Here is a 26,879-nt window from a genome sequence, read left to right as displayed (position 1 = left end):
TGAACAAATGACCTTTTATTTCATACAAAGAGATACAAAGGCAATTGTGCACTGCCCCGATCTGCTGGGCAGTCCACATTCTTGGGAGGAAGTAAATCCACGGTAAATGTCATGATGGCTGGTGGGAGAGAAGGTCAGAGGAGGAGAGAGACCTGACAGAGACTGCAGAGCTAAGAGAGAAAGGTAATAAGAGCTGCATGGCTTCGTGTCACTTGGGTTGGTCCGGGCCTTTTCAATGCTACTAAAACCATAACTCTATATATAGCTCCCATCAAAATGCTTGAGGTGCCTTTTGTGCAATTTCGCATTGAAAGTTGCATCCAGGGAATATAATCCTTACAAATAATTGCGAAGCCATGCAACCTTACCGGAGTCGCAAGCCTGGCTCCGTGTCTCCGTGTCTCCGTGTCCGTCACGGATGTGGCCTCCGGGCCTGACAAGCGTTTGGGAGGAGTAGCCTCTTTGGAGGCAAACGGGTTGACACTTTGGTTGGTCCCAGTTTTCGAGGCGATGCTACTAGTTTAACAGCATCTTCTTTTAAACGGAGGACAATGTTTACTAAATGATTATCTTGCAAAATACAACAAAAACAAGGTCAAGGTAGTGGAATCTCCTTCCCCCGTCCCTCCCGCCTGCCTGTGGGCTGCCTGGAGGGTGTAAAGGCTCACACAGTTTACATGTGCTGGCAGGGACCTGACCCAGTAAACAGTCGATTACAAAAAAACACGGCTCCGATACTTACATCTGCAATGGGGACACGTCACATAAATCGTTATTAACAAAACTGTTTATTGGTTTTAAATATACATTGGCTAGATTTTTAAATGTTAGTTTATTTTATTAAGGTTTATGTCATGATGAAAGAAGACTGAACCGAAACATCAGCGAAAATGGAGGCTCAGTAGCATGATTTAATGTATTTTCCTGGATAAACAAATTTTCTTTAAAAAAAAAGTATATAGCTTTTTATCTAATAAAAACTTCCTAAAAATTCAATGTTCAGAATTGAATTTTTACTAAATCCAGAAAACCAGAGTTCAGAAAATAAAAGCAGTGTGGGCAGCAAGAGGAAAGAGAAAGCAGTGGGAAAAAGGAGACTGGAATATCAAGTGTGATATCGCTGGCTGGCTTTTTATTATTATTATTTTTCAGTCTATTTAAAACAGGGCGATCTCTCTGCAACCCTGCAGGTAAAAAGATCCTAGTGTTTTAGCTCTAAGAAAGCTTTAAGAGTTCAGATATACAGATAAGCCAATTAAAAAACAAACACATTTCTGTATAGTATTCTAAAGACTTTCAAGCATTATATAAAACTTTAAAATTGCTGTGACCCACATTTTAAGAAATAAGCCTACACTTTAATAAAGTACTCTGAAGATATAAAACGGTCTTGAAAAAATTACATCCTATGCCGGCTAACCCCTCCATCTGCCATAGGCACCGAGGGGACGGTCGTCCCGAATCTCATCAAATCTGCAGGCGCCTCACCCAGGAGGGACGCCCAGAACATCCTAAATTTACCTAAATAGCTGCACTTTCTCAGTGGGACTCTCCCACCCACTGACAAGAGAGTTACCCTAACAGAACTGTCAAAATTTATTTTAATGGCGAAACTTAAAAGCATGATCTCTCTTTCCTTTCCTTTTTTTTTTTTTTTTTTTTAATCTCCCTTTTCTGGAAATGCTTGCTTTGAACACAGACAGTGACTCCTATTAATGATTTCCAGCCCATAATGGGAAACAGAATGGAGGAGACCAACAGCCTCCCGTGTCCTTCAACTTCACGGACAGGACAAAAACATAAAGGAACTTCGCTTGTAAAGGACAACCTCATAGGACACATAGCCGGGCCTTTTCACTGTGTGTCTTATGTGTGTGTATGTCACTGAGGCTACGAAGCTCTCCCTTTAAATCACAAGATTTCAAATCCCACCATTAATATTGCAAATGAGACAAACACCAAAGCTTACCATAGAGTCATGCAACCTCAAAGGCCGAAACCACACGGAGATTTTAAGCAAAGTTCCCAATCTTTCGTGAGCGACAGAAGGAAATGAAGGAACAAGGAGGGTCAGACTAAGCCTGAAATTTCACTATGAAAACCAGGGCTGCCGTGTCCAGCCAGAGCGGGAGGCAGGAGGTGGCCCCGGGAGTGTAGCGGGCGCAGGCGTGCTGTGGGCTGGCCCTTTGCTTCTTTCCTCCTTCCTTCTGGGCTGGCAGCGCAGGACCCGTTACTTCCCGTAGAACTTCTTGTTGAGCAGGAAGATCAGGAGGTTGACGTTCACTTTGGCTCTGTCAAATAGCTTCATGACGGCGACGCCTTCATATTGTAGCTGCAGCAGGTCCTGTGCAGAAAGAAACGTCCTGACCGTTAATCAGGTTCGTGGGATGAGAAAAGAAAGGACGCGGCGTGGAAAGGGACCCGGAAGGAACGAAGCATTCCTCGTGTGCCGGGGTGAAACGGGCTGGGAAACCCGTTCCCACCCTCGTTCCCGCCCACAGCACAGCCACCCTGGGAGCTCGGGGAAAGCACAGGCTGGTCAGCCCAGTTCCCTGGTACGTCTGGAGTGAAGAAGGCAGGTGGCTCGTATCAAAATACACGAAACCCGCAAAGAAAAAGCATCATGTTCAGCTGTCACACACGTTCAAGCTTTACATTTCACCATCACGGGTCTCCGGTTTGGCTGAGTGAAGGTCACCCCGGAGAAGGTGAAGTCATGCCCATCCCTGGTGAAATACACTGACCACTGACACAGGACCAGGCCCGCAATGTCGCTACAGTGGCTACTAGAGTCTTCATGTCTGTTTCACAAGAAAGAGCTTATATATTGTGAAGGCCAGGGAAAAAGAGAGGACTAAATGCTTATCAGGTGTCAAACGGAGTGGATCCAGAGACATGGAAGCGTGGATCAGAGGGCGGAATCTCGGAGGGAAGGCGGGGGAGGTGGGTGGCTGGGAGGTGATCAACCAAGGACCTTGTATGCATAGATGCATGGCCCGTGGACACGGACAATGGAGCGGTAAGGGCCTGGGGCAGGGGCAGGCTACAGGGGGGTGAATGGAAGGGAAAGGGGACTGTGTAATACATTCAACAATAAAGAATTATTAAAAATAATAATAAATAAATGTTTACCAGGTGTCTACCACATGATCGACCTTGTATAAGCACGTGATGTAGTGTCTTTTTAAGTCTGACAAAAACCCCAAGTTTAAAGATGAGGCTCAGAACCAGTGAATGACCTGATCAAGAGCCCGGAGCTGGACGCTGAAGCTGGACCTGACCCGGAGCCCCTGCTTTTCCCACTGCCCTCCACTGTCCAGAACAGACTTAGGAAATCTGATTGGTCTCACCCCTCAACTTTCGAAGAGTCAAAGGGCTCGAAAGGACCCCTAAAGTTCAACCAGTTCATTTTTAAAAAAATGCTATTTTATTGATTTCAGAGCGGAAGGGAGAGGGAGAGAGAGAGAAACATCAATAAGAGAGAATCATGGATCGGCTGCCTCCTGCACACCCCCTACTGGGGATCAAGCCCACAACCTGGGCATGTGCCCTTGACCAGAATCAAACCTGGGACCCTTCAGTCCGCAGGCTGATGCTCTATTCACTGAGCCAAACCAGATCGGGCAACCAGTTCATTTTTTTGAAAAATCCTAGCAGCCTCATGAAGGCCAGGGCCCTGGTGCATCACCTGCACCTAACACACAACCTCGCGTCGGCAGTCATTCCATCGTTCATGCATTTGTACATGGAGGGATGCACTACCTGAGGCAGACTGGCCAGCCTAGAAGAATCTGGGGAAAGTGAGGGAAGGACAGGATCTGTTTGTGGAAGTACTGAGTTAGCTACGTGCATCACAAAACCGCTTCACATTTCTTCAGCCAACATGTTTTGAGGGTCTACAAGTCATTGAGAAGGAAACAAAGAAATACTGCGTGTTCCTAAGGTTCACGGTTTGGGGGTGAGAGGAAAATAAGTCAGCCCCTACAGTGCCAGAGGCTGCTCTAAAGGCTGTGGAGCAGCCCGGCCCGTGTGGCTCAATGGTTGAGGGTCGACCCAGGAACCTGGAGGTCTCGGTTTAATTCCTGATCAGGGCACATGCCCGGGTTACTGGCTCAATCCCCAGTAGGGGGCGTGCAGGAGGTAACTGATCACGGATGTTTCTCTATCATCGATGTTTCTCTCTCTCTATCCCTCTCCTTTCCTCTCTCTCTCTCAAAAAAAAAAATCTATAAACACATATTTAAAAAACAAATAGCCCTAGCTGGTTTGGCTCAGTGGATAGAGCATCAGCCTGTGGACCAAGGGATCCTGGGTTCGATTCTGGACAAGGGCATGTACCTTATTTGCAGGCTCCTCCCCGGCCCGGGCCCTGGTCGGGGCGTGTGCAGGAGGCAACCCATCGATGTGTTTCTCTCACATCGATATTTCTCTCTGTCTTTCCCTCTCCCACTCTCTCTAAAAACCAATGAAAAAATATCCTGGGGTGAGGATTTAAAAAAAAAAAATGGCATTGAAAAAGTAAGTAAACAAACAAACATACAAATGAAGCCTGTGGAGCAGATGGGAAACCACCTGTGGCTCTGCTGACCGGAGGCTTTGGGGGTGGCCCCACCATAAACGATGGAAGGAGAGCAGGAGAGAAGGGACAGCTCCCAGCCAAGGGAGAACAGCCCGTGCAAAGCCCAGAGGCACGTTCAGAGAGGAAGACCGGCAGCAGGGAGGCAGCGCGAGGAATCCGATGGGAAACGACGCTGCCCTTTGCTGTTCCCGGGAATCCTCCCAATGCCGATGTTTTTTAAGGCATAAAACTTACAGTTATTACCGAATTAAAATTAGGAATAATTAAGCTATAAAACAATTCACTGCAGCATTCTTTTTGAAATTAAAATGGGGTTCTGGCCCTAGTCAGTTTGGCTCAGTGGATAGAGCGTCGGACTGCGAACCAAAGGGTCCCAGGTTCGATTCCGGTCAAGGGCACGCACCTCGGCTGCAGGTTCCTCCCTGCCCAGGGGCATATGCAGGAGGCAACTGATCAATGTGTTTCTCTCACATCGATGTTTCTCTCCGTCTTTCCCTCTCTCTAAAAAATCAATGGAAAAATATCCTCAGGTGAGGAATAAAAATTTTTAAAAAAGGATTCCATTTACAAAGATGCAATTTACGTACATCTTGTTAGAAATATGCCTTTAAGCACCTTTACCAAATCAAAATCTTTAAAAGAGGATATAAAAAATTAAATTAAAAAAATAAAAATAAAATAGGATATCGAGCTCCTGTAAGTAGGCTTACAAGCTTGTACTGTCAAGACTTACACTTAACTTAAGCATTTTGCTCGAGTCCAAGGGGTCGGCTCCATTGAGTGGCAACACGAATGGGAGCTTCAGGGAACGTCTTTCTAAGGATCCCACATCCCAGGGCGTACGGGCCACATCACACAGAAACCAGACTCAGCGCCTCTCCCCGCAGTGCGAGCCCAGCTCACCACCACGCCCGGACCGCCTTCTCCACGTGGGCCTCCTGTCTACCAAGTCTCCGCCCCGGACGAGGACACGACCACCCCAGCCGCGGCGCTTCCAGTCCCACCTGGTGCACACCCACCTGGTAATGTAACATGAACGTCTCCATCTGAACTCCCATGAACTTGGCCTTCACTTCAAAGTCTCCCACTTCTTCTGTTGGAGCGATTTCAAAGATAACATTTTTAAACCTGTTGAAACATAACATCAGAAGGGTGTGATTTTTATGTTCTCATATTAAAATATCCTGTGAAAGGCAAAGGAGGAGATGAACAGTGACTTCCAGAGTGACAAAGGGGTACAGGTAAGGGTCCCAGGACGTCTGCAGGTGAAGCCGCGTGGGAAGGCTTTGGATTTGGAGAGAAAAGTGGCACTCCCCTCCTTGACCTCTCCAACCCCCCCTCCCTCCCCAGCTCTCTCGCTTTCTACTGAAAAAGGAGCCACTGAGGAATGCCGACAATGGCCTCTGAAGGGATGACGTCAGAGGAATGCACGTGGCCTGCCATGTGGCCACTGCCGAAACCTGGATAAAAGGAGGATCAAGAGCAAGTTGGGCCCTGACCAGTTTGGCTCAGTGGACAGAGCATCGGCCTGCGGACTCAAGGGTCCGGGGTTTGATTCCGGTCAAGGGCATGTACCTTGGTTGTGGGCACGTCCCCAGTGGGGGGTGTGCAGGGGGCAGCTGATCGATGCTTCTCTCTCATTGATGTTTCTAACTCTCTATCCCTCTCCCTTCCTCTCTGTAAAATATCAATAAAATATATTAAAAAAAAAAAAAAGAGCAAGTTGGGCTGGAAGGAGAGGATGTTAGAACGCACACATGTTGGAAGACTGGAAGACGCACCCTGGCCGGTTTGGCTCAGTGGATTGAGCATCGGCCTGCGGATTGAAGGGTCGTGGGTTTGATGGTTACGTCACCATCTCCCATTTATTTATAAAAAAAAAAAAAAGTTCCGTCATTTCGACATATGTACGTATGTGCTTTTTTTTTTTATCATTTATTTACCACAAGTAAAGGTCAGGAATTGTTATCTTTCTTTTAAATTTTTTTTACTGTTTCACTTCATGATGCTGTGTATGTGTTCCATGTGAGTGATGTAGGTGCTTATGTAGGTGGGTTCCGACTTAACGGCGAAAACCATGTTACGTCATGCCGTAGGAACGGATCTCCGGCATAACCAGAGGACCTACTGTATTGTGAACAGAGCTGAGACCATGAAAGACGCAAAGGAGGCACTGAGCCCTGGCCGGTGTGGCTCAGTGGATAGAGAGTCGGCTTTCGGACTGAAGGGTCCCGGGTTTGATTCGGGTCAAGGGCACATGCCCAGGTTGTGGGCTCGATCCCCAGTGTGGGGCATGCAGGAGGCAGCCAATCAATGAATCTCTCTCATCATTGATGTTTCTATCTCTCTCCCTGTCTCCTTTCCTCTCTGAAATCAATAAAAAATTTATTTAAGAAATACTAAGGCATTGAAAACATCTTTAAAAAAACAAAACAAAACAAAACAAGAGGCACTGAGAGGCTAAGAGAGGTCACAAAATTCAGGCCCTAAAACACATGCATTTTGCTCAAAAGGAGAGCCTCGCAGGTCATTCCTTAAAGGTATTTATTTTAGGTGACAATTTTATTTTAACTGATTTCTTTTGTTATCTGGTTTCTAGGCCCATAGTAGCAAATTAAAAAGAAGTAAGAGAGGCAAATAATGGTAGGCACTTAAACAGTCATGGGAAATGATGAAGAAATGAAGGACTTGTATGCATGCATATAAGCATAACCAATGGACACAAGACACTGGGGGTAAGGGAGGCCAGGGTAATGTCAAGGGGGGGAAAAAAAGGAGACATATGTAATACTCTTTGTAATACGTTAAGCAATAAAACAAAATTAAAAAAATATATAAAAATAAAAATAAAAAAGAGAAGAGCTGATAAACATTATGAAACGAAAAATGCATAAAGTACCCAACCAAAAAAGGCTCCCAAAAGACCAAGATCCCCAATTGAAACAATGACCAGAGAGAATCCAGACAATAAGCCACGTTTTAAACACACACACAATCAACCAGAATTCAAAGAAATGCAAAATTCTTAAATGAGATTCTTTTTTTAAACTACTAAGCTCAAAAATAGCAAAGATGATTTTAGTATTCATTGATGGAAAGGAAGTAGTGAGATAAGTGAGCACTTTCATACACAAGTGAAAAATATTTTGGCAACATATAAAAAAGTTAAAAATTTTTTCAACTAATACGAAAAACAGTATGTCAGTTCCTCAAAGAACTAACCAACAATATAACTATCTAATGATCTAGCAATCCCACTTCTGTGTATACATCCGAAAGAATTGGAAGCAGGATCTCAAAGAGGCATTTCCACCTTCATGTTCACGACAGCATTATTCACAATAGCCGAGGGGTGGGAACAACCCGAACAGCCATCGATGGATGAATGAATAAACAGAATGTGGTTTATATATACAATGGAGTGTTAGTCAGCCTTAAAGAGGAAGGAAATGTCACATGTTACAGCATGGATGACCTGTGAGGACAGCATGGTAAATGAAATAAGTCACTCACCAAAAAAAGAAAAAATAAGACAGAAAAGCAGAATGGTGGCTGCCCGGGGCTTAGAAATAGGAATAAATTATTTAATGGGTTCAGAGTCTCAGGGTTTTTTTTCTTATTGTTGTTTGTTTTTAAATATTTTTATTGGTGTTTTTTTTTTAGAGAGAGAGGGAAAGGAGAGAGGGAGAGAGAAACATCGATGTGAGAGGGGAACAGGGCCAGAGACTCAGTTTTACAAGTTGTCTTTGTTTAGAAACAGAAGAAATGAAAGAAATGGCTTCCTGTTTTAAAGAGGAAAAATTAAAATGGGATCCACACAGCAGGTGTGAAAATGTCCCGAAACAAATGTTCCACAAACAAGGAAAAGAAATACTTCCTGCTGATAAGAGACAATTAATTCTGAGTATTAGGTCTAATTCTACACATAAATACATAAAAACAGATAGAAAAATATAAAAATGATCATCCCGCGAAGAGAAGTAAAGGCAGTAATATAAAGATGTGAATGCATAAATTAAAAACAAGTAAATGCATAAATTTAAAAAATCAATGTACGAAATGAAGTTAAAAAGCAAATACTTACTGATTCACTTGCAGGTCCTCGATTTCCAGAAGAACCCCCTTTTCATGTAATCGTGCCGCCGTGTATTTCAGAGAAATCTTTTTGCTTTTCTTTCCTTTCATTTCCCTCGGCTTCTTGGAGACCCTGTAAAGATGCCATCACGTCACTTTCTATAACTATTTACTTTGATTCTGTCGGTAATTCGAAAATATGGGATCAGAAAACGAACTTCCCATCCACAAGGGGACATAACATCAACTCTAAAATGGCAAATAAATGTTAGGATTAGCCTAAGCAATATCATTACAAAACAGGGGGAAGAGTACTAAGTTGATTTTGTCTTTAATTTAAATTACACTTGAGAACACACCATGAACCTGACAGTGTCTTAATCTTTCTATGAGCACCGACCAGGAAGTGTGGGGGCTTCTAATGCCAGCTTGGGAAACATACAGACCCCAGGGGAGTCACTGTCTACACCCCTCGGCTGTGCAGGGGAGAAACAGAAACATCTCAGAATAAGTACTTTTTAAAAGAGTTTAAGCCTGGCCCTCACCGGTTTGGCTCAGTGGATAGAGCATCGGCCTGCGGACTAAAGGGTCCCAGGTTTGATTCTGGTCAAGGGCACATGCCCAGGTTGAGGGCTCGATCCCCAGTAGGGGCCGTGCAGGAGGCAGCCAATCAATGATTCTCTCTCATCATTGATGTTTCTCTCTCTCTCTCCCTCTCCCTTCCTCTTTGAAATCAATAAAATGTATATTTAAAGAAAAAAGAAGTTACTGGGATAATTGAGGCCAGAAGTGATCAGAAAAATAAGCAAAGAAAAAATAGAGACAAATGAAAATCAGGGATTTGGGACTCCAAAGGCGGTGAGGGGTGTCTCAGGAAATGGGGCAGAAATGCTGGCAGGAGTGTAAGAAATAATCCCTCTGGAAGGAAACTGAAATATCTATCAAAATTGCAACTGGACAAAACTTTTGACCCAGTAATTCCACTTCTAGGAATTTATCTTTAAAAATATGCCTTGGCCGGTTTGGCTCAGTGGATAGAGCACTGGCCTGCAGACTGAAGGGTTCCAGGTTTGATTCCAGTCAGGTCACATGTCCAGATTTCGGACTCAATTCCCAGTAGGGGGCGTGCAGGAGGCAGCCAGTAGATCAATGATTCTCTCTCATCATGGATGTTTCAATCTCTCCCTCTCCCTTCCTCTCTGAAATCAATAAAAATACATTTTTAAAAAATATGCTCACATTTGCAAAATGATATGTGTGTAAGAGGTTATTTGTTGCAGAATTTTAAAAAATAAATAACTGGAAAGAACGTAAATGCCCACCAATGGAGAATTGATTGAGCCAGTGGTTATAGCTACCTACACAATGGAATACTATACAGCCATGAAAAAGGAAATGAGAACCTGGCTGTCTTAGTGGACCTAGAAGCAATGACAACTCTGTGGCAATGCACACACTTAGTCCCTAAATATTGGTCTCTAAATTCCATTCTTCATTAAAGGGAGCCAGGGATGTTGGGAGAAAAAGCTAGTTCCCAGCCTGGGGAGGGGAAGTACAAGTTGAACCAGAAACACCTTGTGCTGTAAAGTCAGGAAGTTCTCAAGAACGATGGGGCGTGTCAGAAGGACACGGGCGCCAGCCCCGCCGGCTGGGCGAGCTGGACCTGGTGTCTGAGAGAGGAAGCTGATACGGCAGAATGAAAACAGAAGAATCTCGGCGAAGGGTCTGCGGGTCTTTACTGTTCTATTCATTCACCTTTTCTGAAGTTTGAAAATTCTTAAAATGAAAAGTTAGGAGCAAAAGAGAAACTAACCTACAAGTAGGACCTACACTGATCAGCGCGCCTCTCTGGGTTTTGAGTTTCCCTCCCCACAGAGGGTCAGGCTGGCGGTTCCGGCTGGTGCATCACACCCTCCTCAGCAGCCAGGAAAGTCAAGGCTGGGGCCCCGTCCCCAGGAGCTAGAGGGTGAGGCTGAGGAACCGCCATGTTTATTTTTTTTTTAAATATATTTTATTGATTTTTTACAGAGAGGAAGGGAGAGAGATAGAGAGTTAGAAACATCGATCAGCCGCCTCCTGCATGCCCCCCCACTGGGGATGTGCTGGCAACCCAGGTACATGCCCTTGACCGGAATTGAACCCGGGACCCTTCAGTCCGCAGGCCGACGCTCTATCCACTGAGCCAAACCGGTTTCGGCCGGAACCGCCATGTTTAATATTCCTTAGGCGATCTTGGGGCACAGATAGGGTGTGGGACCACGAGATAATCTCCGTCCTGATTCTTTAATTTCTGGGGCCAGGAAGCCATTGTGGAGCAAGAGATGCTTAGAAATAAGTACCCCACACAGTGCTTGTCTGCATCGTATAATGGCAAATGGGACTAGGAATTTACACAGATGATTAGAAGATCAGAAGCAAAATAAAGAACGAATGCAATAAAGAGGTCCAGTGTGTTCTAAGTTAAAAAATCCCCAGCCCTAGCTGGTTTGGCTCAGGGGTGGAGCGTCGGACTACAGACTGAAGGGTCCTGGCTTCGAATCTGGTCAAGGGGCACGTACCTCGGTTGTAGGCTTAATCCCCGGCCCCGATCAGGGTCTGTGTGGGAGGCAACCAATCGATGTGTCTCTCTCACATCGATGGAACTCTCTCTCCGTCTCTCCCCCTCCCTCCCGCTCTCTCTAAAAAATCAATGGGAAAATGTCCTCAGGTGAGGATTAAAAAAATAAAAATAAAAAATCCCCATGTCACTTTAGTTGCCTCTATGGCTCCGCCCCGCCCTCCACCCCCTCCACCCCCTCGCCGACATGGATAAATCTTTAAAAGACACACTCACTTGCCCCTGCTGGCCAGGTTGTCCAGGCAGGTTTTGATGTAGCTTTTGTAGTAATCCACCTGCTCTCCGTAGAACGTGGCCTTGGAGTTCAGAGCAGCGTACGTTTGCTGCAGTTTCACCAGCTCGGCCTTCCTCCTCTGCCGGTATCTCCGCTGATTCCAGATATCCTGGGACGCAAGTGTGAAAATGAGGAGAGCAATGTCGGATATCCCGTGCCCCTGGGATCACTCACGGCAGAACCCAGCCGTCCTTCACTGTGCCTCGAGTGACCACCCATTCTTAACGGGCCGCCCGCAATTCATGTTCAATAATCAACAAAGAAACTCAGATCGCATCCATTTCCCCCCAATTTGTATTTTCTAAAGGTGGGGAAATGCGTTACTTTTATGGACTTCCACGTTCTTAGAATTTACATGCAAAGCTGGTTTAAGCCTTTTAAATATGTTGTCAGAAGAAGGAGAAAAAGATAAGGAGTTGATGATCAACTCAATGTCAATTTAGGTTTCACAGAAATCAGTAGAAAGATCTGGAAACTTCCAAAGGGGTCAAAGACAAATTGAGACCTGGGACGCTCTAGCTCCGTCTTCTTCCTGTTAATTTAGGCTCTGAAATAAGTTATCAAAGGGCGGGCCAGGTCCTCGTGTTAGAAGAATCAGAAAGGATTCTTCAGGCGAGAGGATGCTGGTGTGCCCATGACCTGGAGATACGCTGTCATCTGAACAGCGACTGGCTCTTTAGAAGCCTCTGGGAGAGCGTGAGGCATGGCCAGGCCCCGCCGCCCCCGTGCAGTACCCTGGCGATGTCGTTGATCAGCTCCTGGTACCGGTTCTTCGGGTTCACGGTCCCCAGCTCCGTGAGCTTCTTCAAGCCCGCCTGGATCTTGTCCTTCTTCTCCTGCAGGCTGAGGTTGCTGTCTTCCTTGACTGATTTGGACTTTTTCATCTTGTCAGGCGTTTTGGCGTCACGGATCGCGCGTCTCTGCATGGCCCTCTGATGCTCTGCTTCCTATCCGTAAGAAGTTCCCGGTAAATGCAGTGCACCAGTCCCACACCTGAATTTACGCAGCTCTCGAGCTGCATTCTGGGAACAGGGGGGTGGGGGGGAGGGACGGACGGGGGACACACACCTAGCCGGCAGCTGACAGAGAAACTGCACGAGGCAGAGGCAGATTGCTTTACATCTTTTTTTAAAATTATATATATTTTTATTTTTTTTTAAAAATAAATTTTATTGATTTTTTACAGAGAGGACGGGAGAGAGATAGAGAGTTAGCAACATTGATGAGAGAGAAACATCGATCAGCTGCCTCCTGCACATCTCCTTCTGGGGATGTGCCCACAACCAAGGTACATGCCCTTGACCGGAATCGAACCTGGGACATTTCAGTCCACAGGCCAAAACTCTATCCACTGAGCCAAACCAGTCAGGGCTTTCATTATATTTTTAATCTTTATTCTTTTTTAATTGATTTCAGAGAGGAAGGGAGAGGGAGAGAGAGACAGAAACATCAATGATGAGAATCATTCATCAGCTGCCTCCTGAGCTTCCCCTACTGGGGATCGAGCCTGCAACCTGGGCATGTGCTCTTGACCGGAATCGAACCCGGGACCCTTCAGTCCACAGGCCTACACTCTATCAACTGGGCCAAACCGGCTAGGGCTGCTTTACATCTTTTAATCACCTGGCTTCTTAGGGCTTCTGTCCTGGACTCTTAGGTACAATTAGGAGACTGGGCTCCACTGGCTACAAAATCCCTCGTTTTTCCCCCATCACCTTTGGAGACATGGGAGCCACCTCATGTTATTTGAAACGCAGCTCGATAAATGTTGTAACTACACCAGGGCAACACCCGGGCTCAGTCCCTTCTTGCTGATTCTTTTTGCCACCTTATCGGTTCTAAATCACGCTCCGGCCTTCCCTCTGCTGTTAAACATGCTGCAAAGGCCAGGATCTTGAAAATACAAAGGCTTTCCCTTCACTCTTCTAGGTTTCCCAGTCAACACCCAATGTTTGCCCAGTATGTCCCTGCCCGACACAGGACCCACACCTGCTGTTCAATTCACTCAGCACTTTCGTCTTTAACTCTGCAAGCGGCTTCTCCATCTGCCACTCTCGTCACCAATCACCATTCCCCAAATCCTTTTCCTAATTTCCACCTCGCTCGTCTCTGCATTTTCTTCTGGCCCTGAGTAGGCGTTTGGTGCCTGCGAGTGACTGGTGGTCACTTTTCTGTAATGTCCACTCTCAATATTTCAGTGATCACCTCCGTGCTGATGGATCCCTCATCTCTGTCACCAGGGCCCCAGTGCCAGGTTCTGAGCTGCTTGTACGGAGATGCTCACGTGGGGAAGGCTTACAATCCCTCCCAAACGGGAGCGTTTCCCTTTCCCATGCTGCCTTTCCCCCGATGGCCAGGCTACTCTGCATCACACAATGCAAGGAGCACACACTCTGGAGTCAGACAGCTGGATCCCGTCTGGTTCTGCCGCTACAGGCAGACGATCGATCGTAGGCAAGTGAGTTAACCCCTCAAGTTCTCAGTTTCCTCATCTGTAAAATGAGGATAAACAGACTCCCCTCCTGGGGAAAGTGCAAGGATTCCATGGAGGGACACAGGGGAAGGCACCCCACCAGCGTCAGGTCCTCAGTAAAGAGGGGCCCCTCCCCCTACGTCTAACCTCCTTGCAGGTTAAACAGGATGCAGTTATTGGTGACGTCTCTTTGCCTCTTTCTTGTCCCTCACACACATCTATTTCTTCAGTAATCAATCACAGCAGAGAATTCATTTAAAACGGTGTTTTTTAAACAGTCCTCTGGGCACCCTGAAGGGACTCCCAGAGGTGCTACAGGGTTCCAGAAAGCGGGGCTCCCGGGCCCCATTCCTGCTGCTGTCAGAGTAGCTCCAGTTTTTCCTGCTTTATAAACTGGGCTTCCAGCCAGACCGTGTGGCTCAGCCGTTGAGCGTCAACCCAGGAACCAAGAGGTCACTGGTTTGATTCCTGGTCAGGGCATATGCCTGGGTTTCGGGCTCGATTCCCAGTAGGGGGCACTCAGGAGGCAGCCAATCAATGATGTTCCTCTCTCACCAATGTTTCTCTCTATCCTCCTCCCTTCCTCTCTCTAAAAATCAATAAGAAGACATATATAGTTTTTAAATTGTGCTTCCAAGTAAACTGTCACTTAATGGAAAGGATTCTTATGTTCAAAATCTGAAAACGAATGACTTGACCTACTTCTCTCCTTTTATGAGAACGTGAAACAGGAGCCTTAAACATGAAGTGACTCATCCACCCCTCCCCACTGCCACGCCGCCCCCACCACCGGCCTGGGACCTCCTCACACACCTACATGACTCACCACCATCTGCTCTGATTAATTTGGTACCAAATTAATCGGCACCAAACGTCCCCAAGGTTACAAAGCCTCTTCACTCCTTCTCTCTCCGGGGCCAAGTTCCTGTCCATAACTTGTCCTCAGGTTTTAGCCCTTCCTGCTCTCCTCTGCCCAGGCCTTCCTTCCAGAGATGCAGGCCTGGCCACATGACCCCGCCCTTTGTGCCTCCGTTCCCACGCTACCCCGCCTGGACTGCCCGCCCCTCTCGCCTCCATCCCATCCATCCTGAGCGTGGCTCCAGCTACACTTCTTTCTGATGCCTTGCCCCTCGCCGGTCTCTTTCCTGAACGTCTAGCGCGCTCACAGCCAGTGCTTCAGTTAATGTTTAAAGGTTCCTTCATCACTTCTGGTATATGTCTCACATCTTCCCAGCTGGATCATGAACTTGTGGAGTTCAGGAGCCACATCCTGTACTTTTATTCTATCTATAAGGCACCTAACAAAATTCTAACTGTATAATTAATACTCAGTAAGTTACTGGGCAGATGCACTGATTCTGCCTGGAGTTAAGTGAACCACACACACATACAGCATGTACGCACCAGTGAGCTGCCCCTGCCGTTAGGAGCCAACACCCTTCTCCACCAGCCTTACCCGCCACCGCCCTCTGTCCACCCCCAGGTCACCACCTCGTGTTACCTGTGTCCCCCCCCCCCCCCATCCCGGGAGCATCTCTTTGCCTTGTTAGGGTCCATGTTAAACCCCTCAGTTTTACCTGTTCGTTGGTGGCTGGTGTTTCCAGGATTTCAGTCAAGGTCTCCCCTGGCTGGAACCGGATGACGTCCACAATTAAACGCTTTGTGCTGGGAGGAAATGGAGGAAACATTTAAATATTAGCAGGTGTTCTACTTCCTCTCAGTGGACCGACGCGGCAGCGGCACAATCACCACCTCCCGGAGGCCCTGCCAGGCAGCTGCTAACACCAGGTACTCCAGACCCCAGACTGAGTCGGGCAACTCTAACAGAGCAGGTGCCGAGGCTGGGGTCTCCAAGAGGGAAACTTGAGCATCTTATTGGCAAACAAGGCAGATCCGTCCTAGGATGAGTGTAATATGCGAAGGGACCACCATGATGACTGGCTTCAAGGCCAAGGGGACCGTTTCGAGTATAAGCAAGTGGGCGTGTTCACCGGGGCCGAGGGGTCGCTGGAGTCCGTGGACTGCGTTCTTCCCACTCCCGACACTCACTTCAGTAGGATGGTCCGCGCGTCCATTTCCGCGTTCTCGTCCCCAGGCACGTCGAACTTGTTGGTCAGTGTGAGAGACACTTCCGTCTTAGCCAGCGCCTCCTTATTGGGGTCGTTTAAACTGCCAGCGCCTTCCCCTAAAGTTTTGGGAGGGTGGGAAGAATCAGTAAAGACAGGAGATATGGGAGAGGAGATAGAAACTCCCAGAAAAGATGATGCCCGTGTAAGGAGATACTTGAATAAGCCAACATGACCCTGGGGCAGGGCCACCTCTGATTAAGAAATAGAAGAAAACAGGTGATAAAGGCGGGGTCCATAGTAAACTCATTTCATAGACGTCTGACAGTCATTTCAACACCGCATTATAACCCTAACCCTAGCCCAGTGATGGCGAACCTATGACACGCGTCTCAGAGGTGACGCGCGAACTCATTTTTTTGGTTGATTTTTCTTTGTTAAATGGCATTTAAATATATAAAATAAATATCAAAAATAGAAGTCTTTGTTTTACTATGGTTGCAAAAATCAAACAATTTCTATATGTGACAGGCACCAGAGTTAAGTTAGGGTTTTTCAAAATGCTGACATGCCGAGCTCAAAAGGTTCGCCATCACTGCCCTAGCCCTAACGCTCCCCGTCCCCCCGGGGATCGGGCCTAAGCTGGCAGTCAGACATTGCTCTCGCAGTTCGGGACCCCTCGCTCCTTACCACCCGTCTGCAGCGAAGGCGGGAGAGGCTGCTGCCACCGCCGCTGCACTCGCCAGCCGTGAGCCCAGCTCAGGGCTTCTGGCTGAGTGGCACTTCCCCCTGAGGGAGCGCACTGACCACCAGGGGTCAGGTGGCTCCTGCATTGAGTGTCTGCCCCCTGGTGATCAGTGTGACTGGTTCTTCTGCCATTGGGTCAATTTGCATATCGGCCTTTTATTATATAGGATACACTTTTTTTTTTAAGAAATGAAGGTGTAGTTTTTTTTGTTTTTATTTTTTAATATATTTTTACTGATTTCAGAGAGGAAGGGAGAGGCAGAGAGAGATAGAAACATCAATGATGAAAGAGAATCATAGATCGGCTGCCTCCTGCACGCCCCCTCCTGCGGATCGAGCCTGCAACCTGGGCATGTGCCCTGGGACCTTTCACATTTAAAAGGACCCTCCCCCCTCCCCCCCCCCCGCTGGACCTCACTCCTCACAGGCAGGGATCACACGCACCTTCTTCCCTAATGTGGATTCAGAGCCTGAACAGTGCAGGTACCCATCACCACCCTCCTCTGTCGTGTCCCCTCTTCTGTCAGCGGAGTCGGAACCTTACCTATCAGGGACTCGATGGTGGGCACCTCGCCAAGGTCATCCAGCAGCTCATGGATCGGGTCATTGTGTTCCGGGGCAATGGCGTCCTGGTGATCTAGCAGGAGCTGCACGAACACCACAGGGTCAACTCAATCTACACACTCGGCCCATCAGCCCCAATCCTGCCCACACTGCCCACAGCACAAAAGAAGGTTAGATGACAAAGCTCCTACATTCAAAGGGCGGACAAGCCAATCCTCAGCAAACCTCCCCAAACAAGCAACACATAAAGCCTCACATGCAGTGCAGGGAAGGCCTGCGGAGGGGGCAGGAGCAGGGGAAGAGAGTCAAAGAGGGGAGAAGGGGACATCTGCAATACCTTCAACAACAGAGATAAATTTACCAAAACACAAAACGAACAAACAAAAAACCATATCCTTGGTGGCTCAGTGGTTGAGCATTGACCTATGAACCAGGAGGTCACGGTTCAATTCCCGGTCAGGGCACATGCCCGGGTTGTGGGCTGGATCCCCAGTGTGGGGTGTGCAGGAGGCAGCCGATCCATGATTCGCTCTCATCACTGATGTTTCTGTCCCTCTCCCCCTCTCCCTTGTGCTCTAAAATCAGTAAAAATGTATTTTTAAAAAATAGAACTTGAGTAGACAGTTCTCCAAAGAGGATATGCAAATGGTCAGTAAGCTCATAAAAAGATTTTTTTAAAAAGGCATCACACTTGGCCTCTGCTGGACGGACTTGTGATGTGTGGCGGGAAAACACTGGCACTCGCTCAGCCTTACGAGTGTGGAGGGTTTAAATGTTCCCCATGTAAGAAAGGACTAGGAAGCCCTCAGACTTCAACACCCGAGGTCATCAACGGGCCCTACGACCAGTTCAGCTCACTCACAGCCACATGTTTCCTTCCTGTTTCCTGTACACAATACCTTTAATTCAGAGAAAAGTACACCCTGGCAATGTTGTCATTGGAGGCATTCAAGCAAAGCCGTTAAGATTATTATCTCAAATGATATCCTCAGAAATGACAATGCCCGAAATTTCGTTTACATTTTATATATTTTCCCATTTCCTGTTCTATATGCCACCAAAGGAGAAAGGAAGGAATTAAAGGTATTTGGGGGGAAAGGGTGCAGCCAAGGGAAAGTAGCTCTAAGGTGACGAAGAGGAAAAAGCCGAAATTCTATTCATGTTAGAAAAATTACACAAGGAAAAAGAAGTAAAAGCCGGGGTAAAAAGAAGGAACAGAACACCAGTATGTTATCAAGTCCCCAGGTCAGCAATCCACGGAGGTTCTGGGGCCCACCATGGGGGTTCTGGTTCAGGAGGCCTGTGGGGGGCCCAGCAACTTCATTTTTTATTTTTAAATATATTTTTATTGATTTCAGAGAGGAAGGGAGAGCACGAGAGAGAAACACCAATAAGAAAGAATCACTGATTGGCTGCCTCCTGCATGCCCCCACTGGGATTCGAGCCCGCAACCCAGGCATGTGCCCTGACTGGGAATTGGACCGTGACTTCCTGGTTCACAGGTTGACACTCAACTACTGAGCCATGCCAGCTGGGCTCAGCAGCTTCATTTTTAGCATCTTATTGGCAAACTAGAGGCCTGGTACATGAGATTCATGCACTGGGGTGGTCAGGTGCGGGGGAGGTCCCTCTGCCCGGCCTGTGCCCTCTCACAGTCCCAGACCCCGCGGGGGATATCAGGCCTAAGCCGGCAGTCAGACATCCCTCTTGCAGTCCGGGACTCCTCACTCCTTACTGCCTACCTGCAGCGGAGGCATGAGAGGCTCCCGCCACCGCCACTGCACTCACCAGCCTTGAGCCCGGCTTCTGGCTGAGCGGCACTCCCCCTGTGGGAGCGCAATGACCACCGGAGGCAGCTCCTGCATGGAGCATCTGGCCCCTGGTGGTCAGTGCACGTCATAGCGACCGGTCGTTCCGCCGGTTTGTTCTATTTGCATATTAAGCTTTTATTATATAGGGTAGGATAAGGCAGATAAGTACTCTGATTCTGCTGCAGGTGGCCCGGGAGTCACTTTGAAAAGGTAGTAAATAGTTTTAAGAATAACAAACAGCAAGACAGAGGCCATGTCAGTAAGAACCATCAAGGGAAGGGAGCTATCTGGCTTCTGAGGGAGTTAAGCAGCAGCCGGGGGAGGCAATTAAGGACAGAGCAACGACATTAAGTAATCAGAGGAGAAGCCTCACCGTGTGGGTGTTGATGATTTCCCCGATGGAGATGTAGATCACGGGCTTGGTGAGGGTCACGAGGTCGGAGTACTCGTCCACATTAAACTTATCCTGCAGCTCTGGGACGTCGCAAGCAGTTTGGAAAAACCTCCTGGAGAGAAACACAAGAGCCAGACCCCAAAGGTGACACATGTGTGAGAAGCTGGCGAGAGAACATCCCACAAACCTCAGGAGCAAAGCGTTCGAGTGGAAGCCAGTCCAGACAGCGGATTCCGGAGAAAGTGCCTCGAGTTCCCTGTTCCTGGCAGCCTTGGACCGGGGGCTCTAAACACTTCGCTCCCCACCCAGGTTTAGTTCTACCCATAGGAACCGCTCAACCAAACACCTGTGCCACCAGGAGAACCAACTCTAAGTCGATGCCCTGAACTCACAACTGAATGTTTAATTTACAAATATTAAAAGTGCTCTCCAGCCCAGCTGGCGTGGCTCAGTGGATAGAGCACCAGCCTGTGGACTGCAGGGTCCCGGGTTCACATCTGGTCAAGGACACATGCCCAGGTTGCGGGCTCGATCCCCAGCAGGGGCGTGCAGGAGGCAGCCAATCCATGATTCTCTCTCATTACTGATGTTTCTCTCTCTCTCTCTCTCTCTCCCTTCTTCTCTGAAACCAAAAAAAAAAAAATTTTTTTTTTTAAAGAAGAGACAATTGAAAAGAAAAAGAGTGCAGTGATTTAAAAAAAAAAGTATTCTCTAACTCTCCTCTGGTTACAATTCCACAGTACACATTCTTAATATATATACTTTAATTGATTTCAGAGAGGAAGGGAGAGAGAGATAGAAACATCAATGATGAGAGAGAATCATTGATTGGCTGCCTCCTGTACGCCCCCCCACTGGAGATCAAGCCCACAACCCAGGCATGTGCCTTTAACCGGAATCGAACCCGGGACCCTTCACTTCACAGGCTGACGCTCTATCTACTGAGCCAAACCAGCCGGGGCAGTTACACATGTTTTAGCTCAAAAATCCTCTTCCTCACGCCCTGGAGCTCTGAGCACATCCAACACGTGTCCCACAATGTGGCCGCCCAGGGAAAACAAGGTGTGGTTTTTAGTCTTGTCTTTACCTTCAGAGATAGACACACACCTGCAGAGTCTTTCAAGTACCCGATCCGCTGCCCCTTACCTGAATTTCTGGTAGGACTGGGAGAGGTACTCGTTAATGATGCTTAAGTGAGCGTTATCTCCCAGGAACATCTTGTTGGAAGCTGCGTGCTGGAGCATCTTGGCGATGGAGCCGAGGTTGCGGCGCTGGTCGGTGGTGAGCTGGCCTCCGGCCGACAGGTCGATGATGTCAAAGGCATCCGGAGCAACAATGGCTGGATTCATGTATCGATAGTACAGCAGGTTACCAATGATCTGGGGACAGACGACCAAGAAAGATGGGTGTTACAAGCCGCTCCACCAAGGAAGCCACAAAGGACTCTATAAGCAAAGGAGACCAGAACACGCAGTCCTGTGAGGGAAAATGCACGCTACACACACGGACACGCATGCACGCATGCACACGCGCCTGCTCTCAAGGTCTGACCCTAACAGGACCCAATGTCCCTTGTTTGGGTGCAGAGCAAAAGAAAATGAGACAGAACTGAAAAGCACTACAACGGAAAGGACAGATTCAGAGGGAAATGACAGACTTCACGTCTGTGAGCGCTGCAGGGCATCCTTCACTCTCACATTATGGCAGCAAATACGGCTGCCACCCAAGCGCACTTTTCGCTTCCATGTGGGCGGACTTTCATTCGGAGAGGCTAACAAAGGCAGTTAAAATAAATCCTTAAACAGGACAGAGCGACCTGTCCGACCCACATCGTGCTCATGCGGGAGAGACGTCACAGGTAGACAAGTTCATGCCTCGGAAATTAAAGTCACTCAACACACGGCTCTTCCGCAGAAGAATTCAAGGACAGTCACAGCATTTCCCCTAGAGCCATCATTCAAAAATACAAAATTAATTCACCTGAACAGAAAGCCTAGAAGCGAGGCCTCACTGTAGGAAAGCACAAGAACTAGGAGAGAGAAGAAAAAAGCGTTCAGGTTAAAAAAAAAAAGAAGGAAAGAAAGGCGCATAGGCAAGTCAGCATTACCAGCAACAGCCTCAGCAGAAAGTTGTGCTTGGTCCCATTCACCTGGCCACCAGCAGAGGGAGCTATTTTCCAGCGAAAAGATAGGACTCAGAAATTTATCTCAAGACAGGAAGAATCCAACTGGACTTAATTGAGGCGGGCCATTCGAACGCTATAGAAACTCAAAGAGGTGTCATTGACTATTGACAATCATGTTCAAAGCCTCACAATCTGTGGCGAGCTACTGCTGAAATTCCGGCTCTCACTAACGGTCTATGGCAGGGGTGGGCAAACTTTTTGACTCGAGGGCCACAATGGGTTCTTAAACTGGACCGGAGGGCCGGAACAAAAGCATGGATGGAGTGTTTGTGTGAACTAATATAAATTCAAAGTAAACATCATTACATAAAAGGGTACGGTCTTTTTTTTTTTTTTAGTTTTATTCATTTCAAACGGGCCGGATCCGGCCCGCGGGCCGTAGTTTGCCCACAGCTGGTCTATGGTCAGGCCTCGTTGTATCACTGCTTCCTCAAAGGTCTACCAGAAGGGCCGGGCTGTGCCAGCTTCCCGAGTCTTACCTTCAGCAGCTCATCCTCACCAGCATCGGGGAACTTCTCATGTAGCGAGTCCTTCAGCACTTTGGCGATGAAGCGCATCCCGTAGCTGTGAGAGGGACACACGGTGTGAGAGTGGCCGGGGAGCAGGAGGGCACTCACGCTGGGCTCTGTCAGGGGTCACGAAGGAAGGCACTCACGGGATTTTGTCCACGGAACTGATGATGGCAGAGAGGAACTTGTCTGTCACGGCCCGCATGTTCCTGATGGAGTTGTCTAGACGTGTCTTGACCTCTTCGTGAGCCAGAGCCTGCTCGGGAGTCACGTCATAGGGGAGTTTGCTGGGAAAGCAGAAATTACCCCCAATATGGTTAGACCAGAAGCCAGGCAGTGCCTGAGGCAGAGCCACGCATTTCATGAACAGAAAGACCCGGAGAGACTAGGCAACTTGCTCGTGTTCAGTGACCTGGTAAATGATGGGGCCGGGATCTGAACTCGGGTTTTCGACTGTGAATTGGGTGCCTTGAATTATGTGCCCGGCACCATGATAGGCACTTGGGATGAATGGTGTATGGGACATGATAGCTTCTCTAACTACCTGGTGGGAGAGACAAATGGGCATTTATTTAAAACATATTGTGCTGTGTAAATGGCTACTTATTTTGTATCTACAATCTGGTAATGGATTTATTTTGTATATTGTAAAAAAAAAAAAAAAAAGAATAAAAAGAAAAAAAAAAAACACAAAACATATTGTGCTATAAGTAAGAAGCTGACCGTAGTGCTGCAGGCCCAGAGGGGCTTCTACTCAAACTGGGGGAATCCAGGAGGGCTTCCAGGAGGAAGGGGCTCGGGGAAAAAGGAAGAAGGGTCTTCTAGGAAGGAAGATCAAATGCAAAGAAAAGGAAGAGGAGAGATGAGGGCGAAGAAGCAAGCAGGGCCTGGTCACGCAGGGCCCTGTATATAATGCTAAGATTTCTGGACTTTCCTGGGAGCCAGGGAGAGCCGTTAGTAAGAACTCAGTAAATACCTGCTAAATAAATGAACGTGTTACCAGGCCAACAATTTAATAAAGAGGTTTCTAAGGAAAAACTATTTGAACAATGATTAGCTTGTAAATCAAAGGTCAACTGCTTAGAGAGAGAGAGAGAGAGAGAATGAAACACAGGACAGGAAAGGGTGTCGTGGCTACACACCTTGCCTCTCCTGTCTGAGACTCCATCTGATTAACCCACGACTTGTAGATATCCACCGGGTCGGTTTTGATGTTGAGGGATTTGTCGTCCATAATCTCCTTCACGACCGGGGCCAAGATCTGCCGCAGGGCGTTCTGACCCCGAGCGCCACGGTTGAAACTGACAACCATCTTAATAACGGTAGGGTTTCCTGTCACGATCTCTTGAATCTGGTCCACTTTTGACCTATGAAAACATCAGAAACAAACTCAGTTTAAACTACACAGAATCTATGAGCTTAACGATCCCATCTCCTGGACACACATAATTGGAAAGAAGCGGGTACTTGTTATTTCTCTACTAACACTTGTCTAAACACAGAACACCTTTCTGCTGCTGCGAACACCATCATGGGAGCGTAACCGGGTCCTTCATTAGATAGAAATGTGGAATCTTGGTGTTTGGATCAGCTTCTTAAAAATTATATTTTAAGGAACATCGGCCTGTGGACTAAAGGGTCCCGGGTTTGATTCCCGGACAGGGCACATGCCCGGGTTTCGGGCTCAGTCCCCAGTAGGGGGCGTGCAGGAGGCAGCCAATCCATGATTCTATCTCATCATTGATGTTTCTATCTCTCTCTCCCTCTCTCGTCCTCTCTGAAATCAATAAAAGTATTTTAAAAATAGTAATAAAATAAAAAATATTAAAGGTCAGTCTTTAAAAAAAATTATATTTTAATATAGAAATGTTCCTAAAATTAATTTAGCAAATTTATTACTTTATCACCTCCCTAGAATCTGCAACAACTTTTTTTTTTAAATATTTTTTTATTGATTTCAGGGAAAGGGAGAGAGAGATAGAAACATCAACAATAAGAGAGAGTCATTGATCGGCTGCCTCCCACAGGCTCCCCACTGGAGACTGAGCCCGCAACCCAGGCATGTACCCCTGACCGGAATCAAACCCTGGACCCTTCAGTCTGCAGGCTGGTGTGACTCTATCCACTGAGTCACACCAGCTAGGGCTGCAACAACACTTTATATTAGTAATTTAACAAGTAGATCCTTCTTTCGAGTAGTTCACACAAATCACAGCCTTGGCTGAGAGCATGAAGCGTACGATGCAGGCAGCCTGAATATCCAGCCTTGAGCCTCCGGTTGGGGGGGCGGGGGGAAGGGGGCATATGGGGGCGGCCTCCGTACTTGATCTCCTCCTGGAGCGCCGTCTTGAAGAGCCGCAGCAGCAGGTACTCCTCCCGCTGGTTGGAGGCGTAGTTGTAGAGGGTAAAGATCACCGAGTCCATGAACTTGGTGGACTTGTTCTGGGGCATCTGGAAAATCAGCTTGGCCAGATAGGTGGGGTTGGTCTGCAATGAAGCCAAGGGATTTAAGTCACTTCCAGATAATGTAAAGGCTGGCAAAAAATCCAAGGTTTTATAAACTCAAAGGATCAGAATGTATATCAGGAAAGAAATAAAGAAAATGTAAAGAAAAAAAAGAAAGCTAAGACAGCTCTTTGCTCACCCCTCAGTGGAAATCAGAACTAGTTCCACAGAGATCTATGGGTAAGGTTATCCTATGAAAAGAAAATTAGCTACATTTTCCAGTGCCACTTCCAGGAGCCACTCACCTGCAATAGATAAAACAGGTGCTGATAAGCTTCCAATTTCTCTCTCTTCTCCTTGCTCAAAGCCTTGAGACCTCCCTTCTGTTTATTTAGCATCATCATATCAGACAACTGTTCCTTATTTTTTTTGGTAAGTTTTTTACTGTGGGAAACCACATCCTGTAAACACAAACCAACACATAAATCAAAAAGCTTTCAGAGACCAAGCTGGGCATTGTGGGTCTTTCACGGCACTGGCGGATCCCTTCCAAGTCAGATGGAGTATCCTGTTTACAATACATCAGTCAAATACAGTCCTACTCTCATCTTCCTATAAAGAACCTGATCCATAAAAACGTCCACTGACTCAGGAAGCCAACTCCTAGGAATCTACCTGGAAGACAAAGCCTTAAATACGATAAAAGCTACATATACATCAAGACGTTCCCTGCAATGTTATCTGTAATAATAAAAACTTGTCAAATAGTTGGGGGGGAAAAAGAGGTAAATTGTAGTGTATCTTCTAATTAGTTATAACACTGCCATTAAAAATAACATTTACGCCCTAACCGGTTTGGCTCAGTGGATAGAGCGTCGGCCTGTGGACTCAAGGGTCCCGGGTTCGATTCCGGCCAAGGGCATGTACCTTGGTTGCGGGCACATCCCCAGTAGGGAGTGTGCAGGAGGCAGCTGATCGATGTTTCTCTCTCATTGATGTTTCTAACTCTCTATCCCTTTCCCTTCCTCTCTGTAAAAAATCAATAAAATATATTTAAAAAAAAATAAAATAAAATAACATTTACGACTGCCTGGCCGGCATGAGCGTCGACCTATCAACCAGGAGTTCACTGTTTGATTCCCAGTCAGGGCACAAGCCTGGGCTGTAGGCTTCATCCCCAGTGTGGGGCGTGCAGGAGGCAGCCAATCCATGATTCTCTCTCATCATTGATGTCTCTCTCTCTCTCTCTCTCTCCCCCTCTCCCTTCCTCTTTTTTTTTTTTTTTTAATATATTTTATTGATTTTTTACAGAGGGGAAGGGAGAGAGATAGAGAGTCAGAAACATCGATGAGAGAGAAACATCAACCAGCTGCCTCCTGCACACCTCCTACTGGGGATGTGCCCGCAACCAAGGCACACGCCCTTGACCGGAATTGAACCTGGGACCCTTCAGTCCGCAGGCTGACGCTCTATCCACTGAGCCAAACAGGCTAGGGCTCTCCCTTCCTCTTTGAAATCAATAAAAACATATTTTAAAAAAATAATATTATGACGTTATCACATGGAAAACATTTTATCTTCTAATATGAAGTAAAAATGTCCGATAGGAAATGATTGTGGGGCGGTGGGATTACGGGATGGTTTGTATCTTCTCTATTTTAAATGTTGCTATTAAATTACAGTATTTCATTCCCTCTGTAACTTTTTAAAAGTTTATGGCCTTCAAGGAGAAGGAAGCCGTGAGTCAGCGAGGGTGAGGCAGGGAAGCCAAAGCAGGACACGCCCCGTGGCCCCGCCAGCTCTGCGCACACCTGCAGCGTGATCTTGTTTTTCACCAGCAGTCCGATTTTGATATCCATGAGGTTGAGGTCGTTCTCCAGCTGCTGGTTGGAACGGATGAGGGTGATGACCTCCTCCCGCATCTTCATGAGATCCAGCTCCTCCTGGAAGTCCTGGTCACTCTGGTCGAGCAGGTGGACAAACTTCCGGACCACGATCATCGGCGGGTCCTCGGCATTGACTGGCGGAAAGACAGCGCGTGTCAGACGAGAACGAAGTTACCAGGACGAGTTCTCAGTCCCGAGGAATGTCAGGGTTATGGATGAGCTCTAGGCACGGGTGTTTGTTTAACTGTGAAATGA

The 26,879-nt window shown here is 47.3% G+C and overlaps 1 protein-coding gene across 1 annotated transcript in view; it reads right to left on the bottom strand.

Moving 5' to 3' along the window:
• Positions 1–26,879, bottom strand: part of IQGAP1 (IQ motif containing GTPase activating protein 1) — a 101,356-nt gene continuing 74,477 nt past the window's right edge. Inside the window, exons 23-38 of the mRNA XM_070400530.1 lie at positions 26,550–26,758; positions 25,044–25,199; positions 24,617–24,780; positions 23,436–23,660; positions 22,440–22,580; positions 22,264–22,348; positions 20,746–20,978; positions 19,579–19,711; positions 17,375–17,477; positions 16,067–16,202; positions 15,595–15,682; positions 12,279–12,491; positions 11,487–11,653; positions 8,664–8,786; positions 5,599–5,707; positions 1–2,344 (exon numbers count right to left, since the gene is read on the bottom strand). Of these exons, the coding sequence (XP_070256631.1) occupies positions 2,231–2,344; positions 5,599–5,707; positions 8,664–8,786; positions 11,487–11,653; positions 12,279–12,491; positions 15,595–15,682; positions 16,067–16,202; positions 17,375–17,477; positions 19,579–19,711; positions 20,746–20,978; positions 22,264–22,348; positions 22,440–22,580; positions 23,436–23,660; positions 24,617–24,780; positions 25,044–25,199; positions 26,550–26,758 (2,399 nt within the window). The 3' untranslated portion in view covers positions 1–2,230. The remainder of the gene's footprint in view (positions 2,345–5,598; positions 5,708–8,663; positions 8,787–11,486; positions 11,654–12,278; positions 12,492–15,594; positions 15,683–16,066; positions 16,203–17,374; positions 17,478–19,578; positions 19,712–20,745; positions 20,979–22,263; positions 22,349–22,439; positions 22,581–23,435; positions 23,661–24,616; positions 24,781–25,043; positions 25,200–26,549; positions 26,759–26,879) is intronic.

This window comes from Myotis yumanensis, unplaced genomic scaffold, assembly GCF_028538775.1.
Source record: "Myotis yumanensis isolate MYYU_CA2020_CCGP unplaced genomic scaffold, mMyoYum1.0.hap1 SCAF_20, whole genome shotgun sequence".
Classification (NCBI taxonomy): domain Eukaryota; kingdom Metazoa; phylum Chordata; class Mammalia; order Chiroptera; family Vespertilionidae; genus Myotis; species Myotis yumanensis.
The sequence above is the reverse complement of the archived record's forward strand: the minus strand, read 5'-3'. Positions and strand labels throughout refer to the sequence as shown.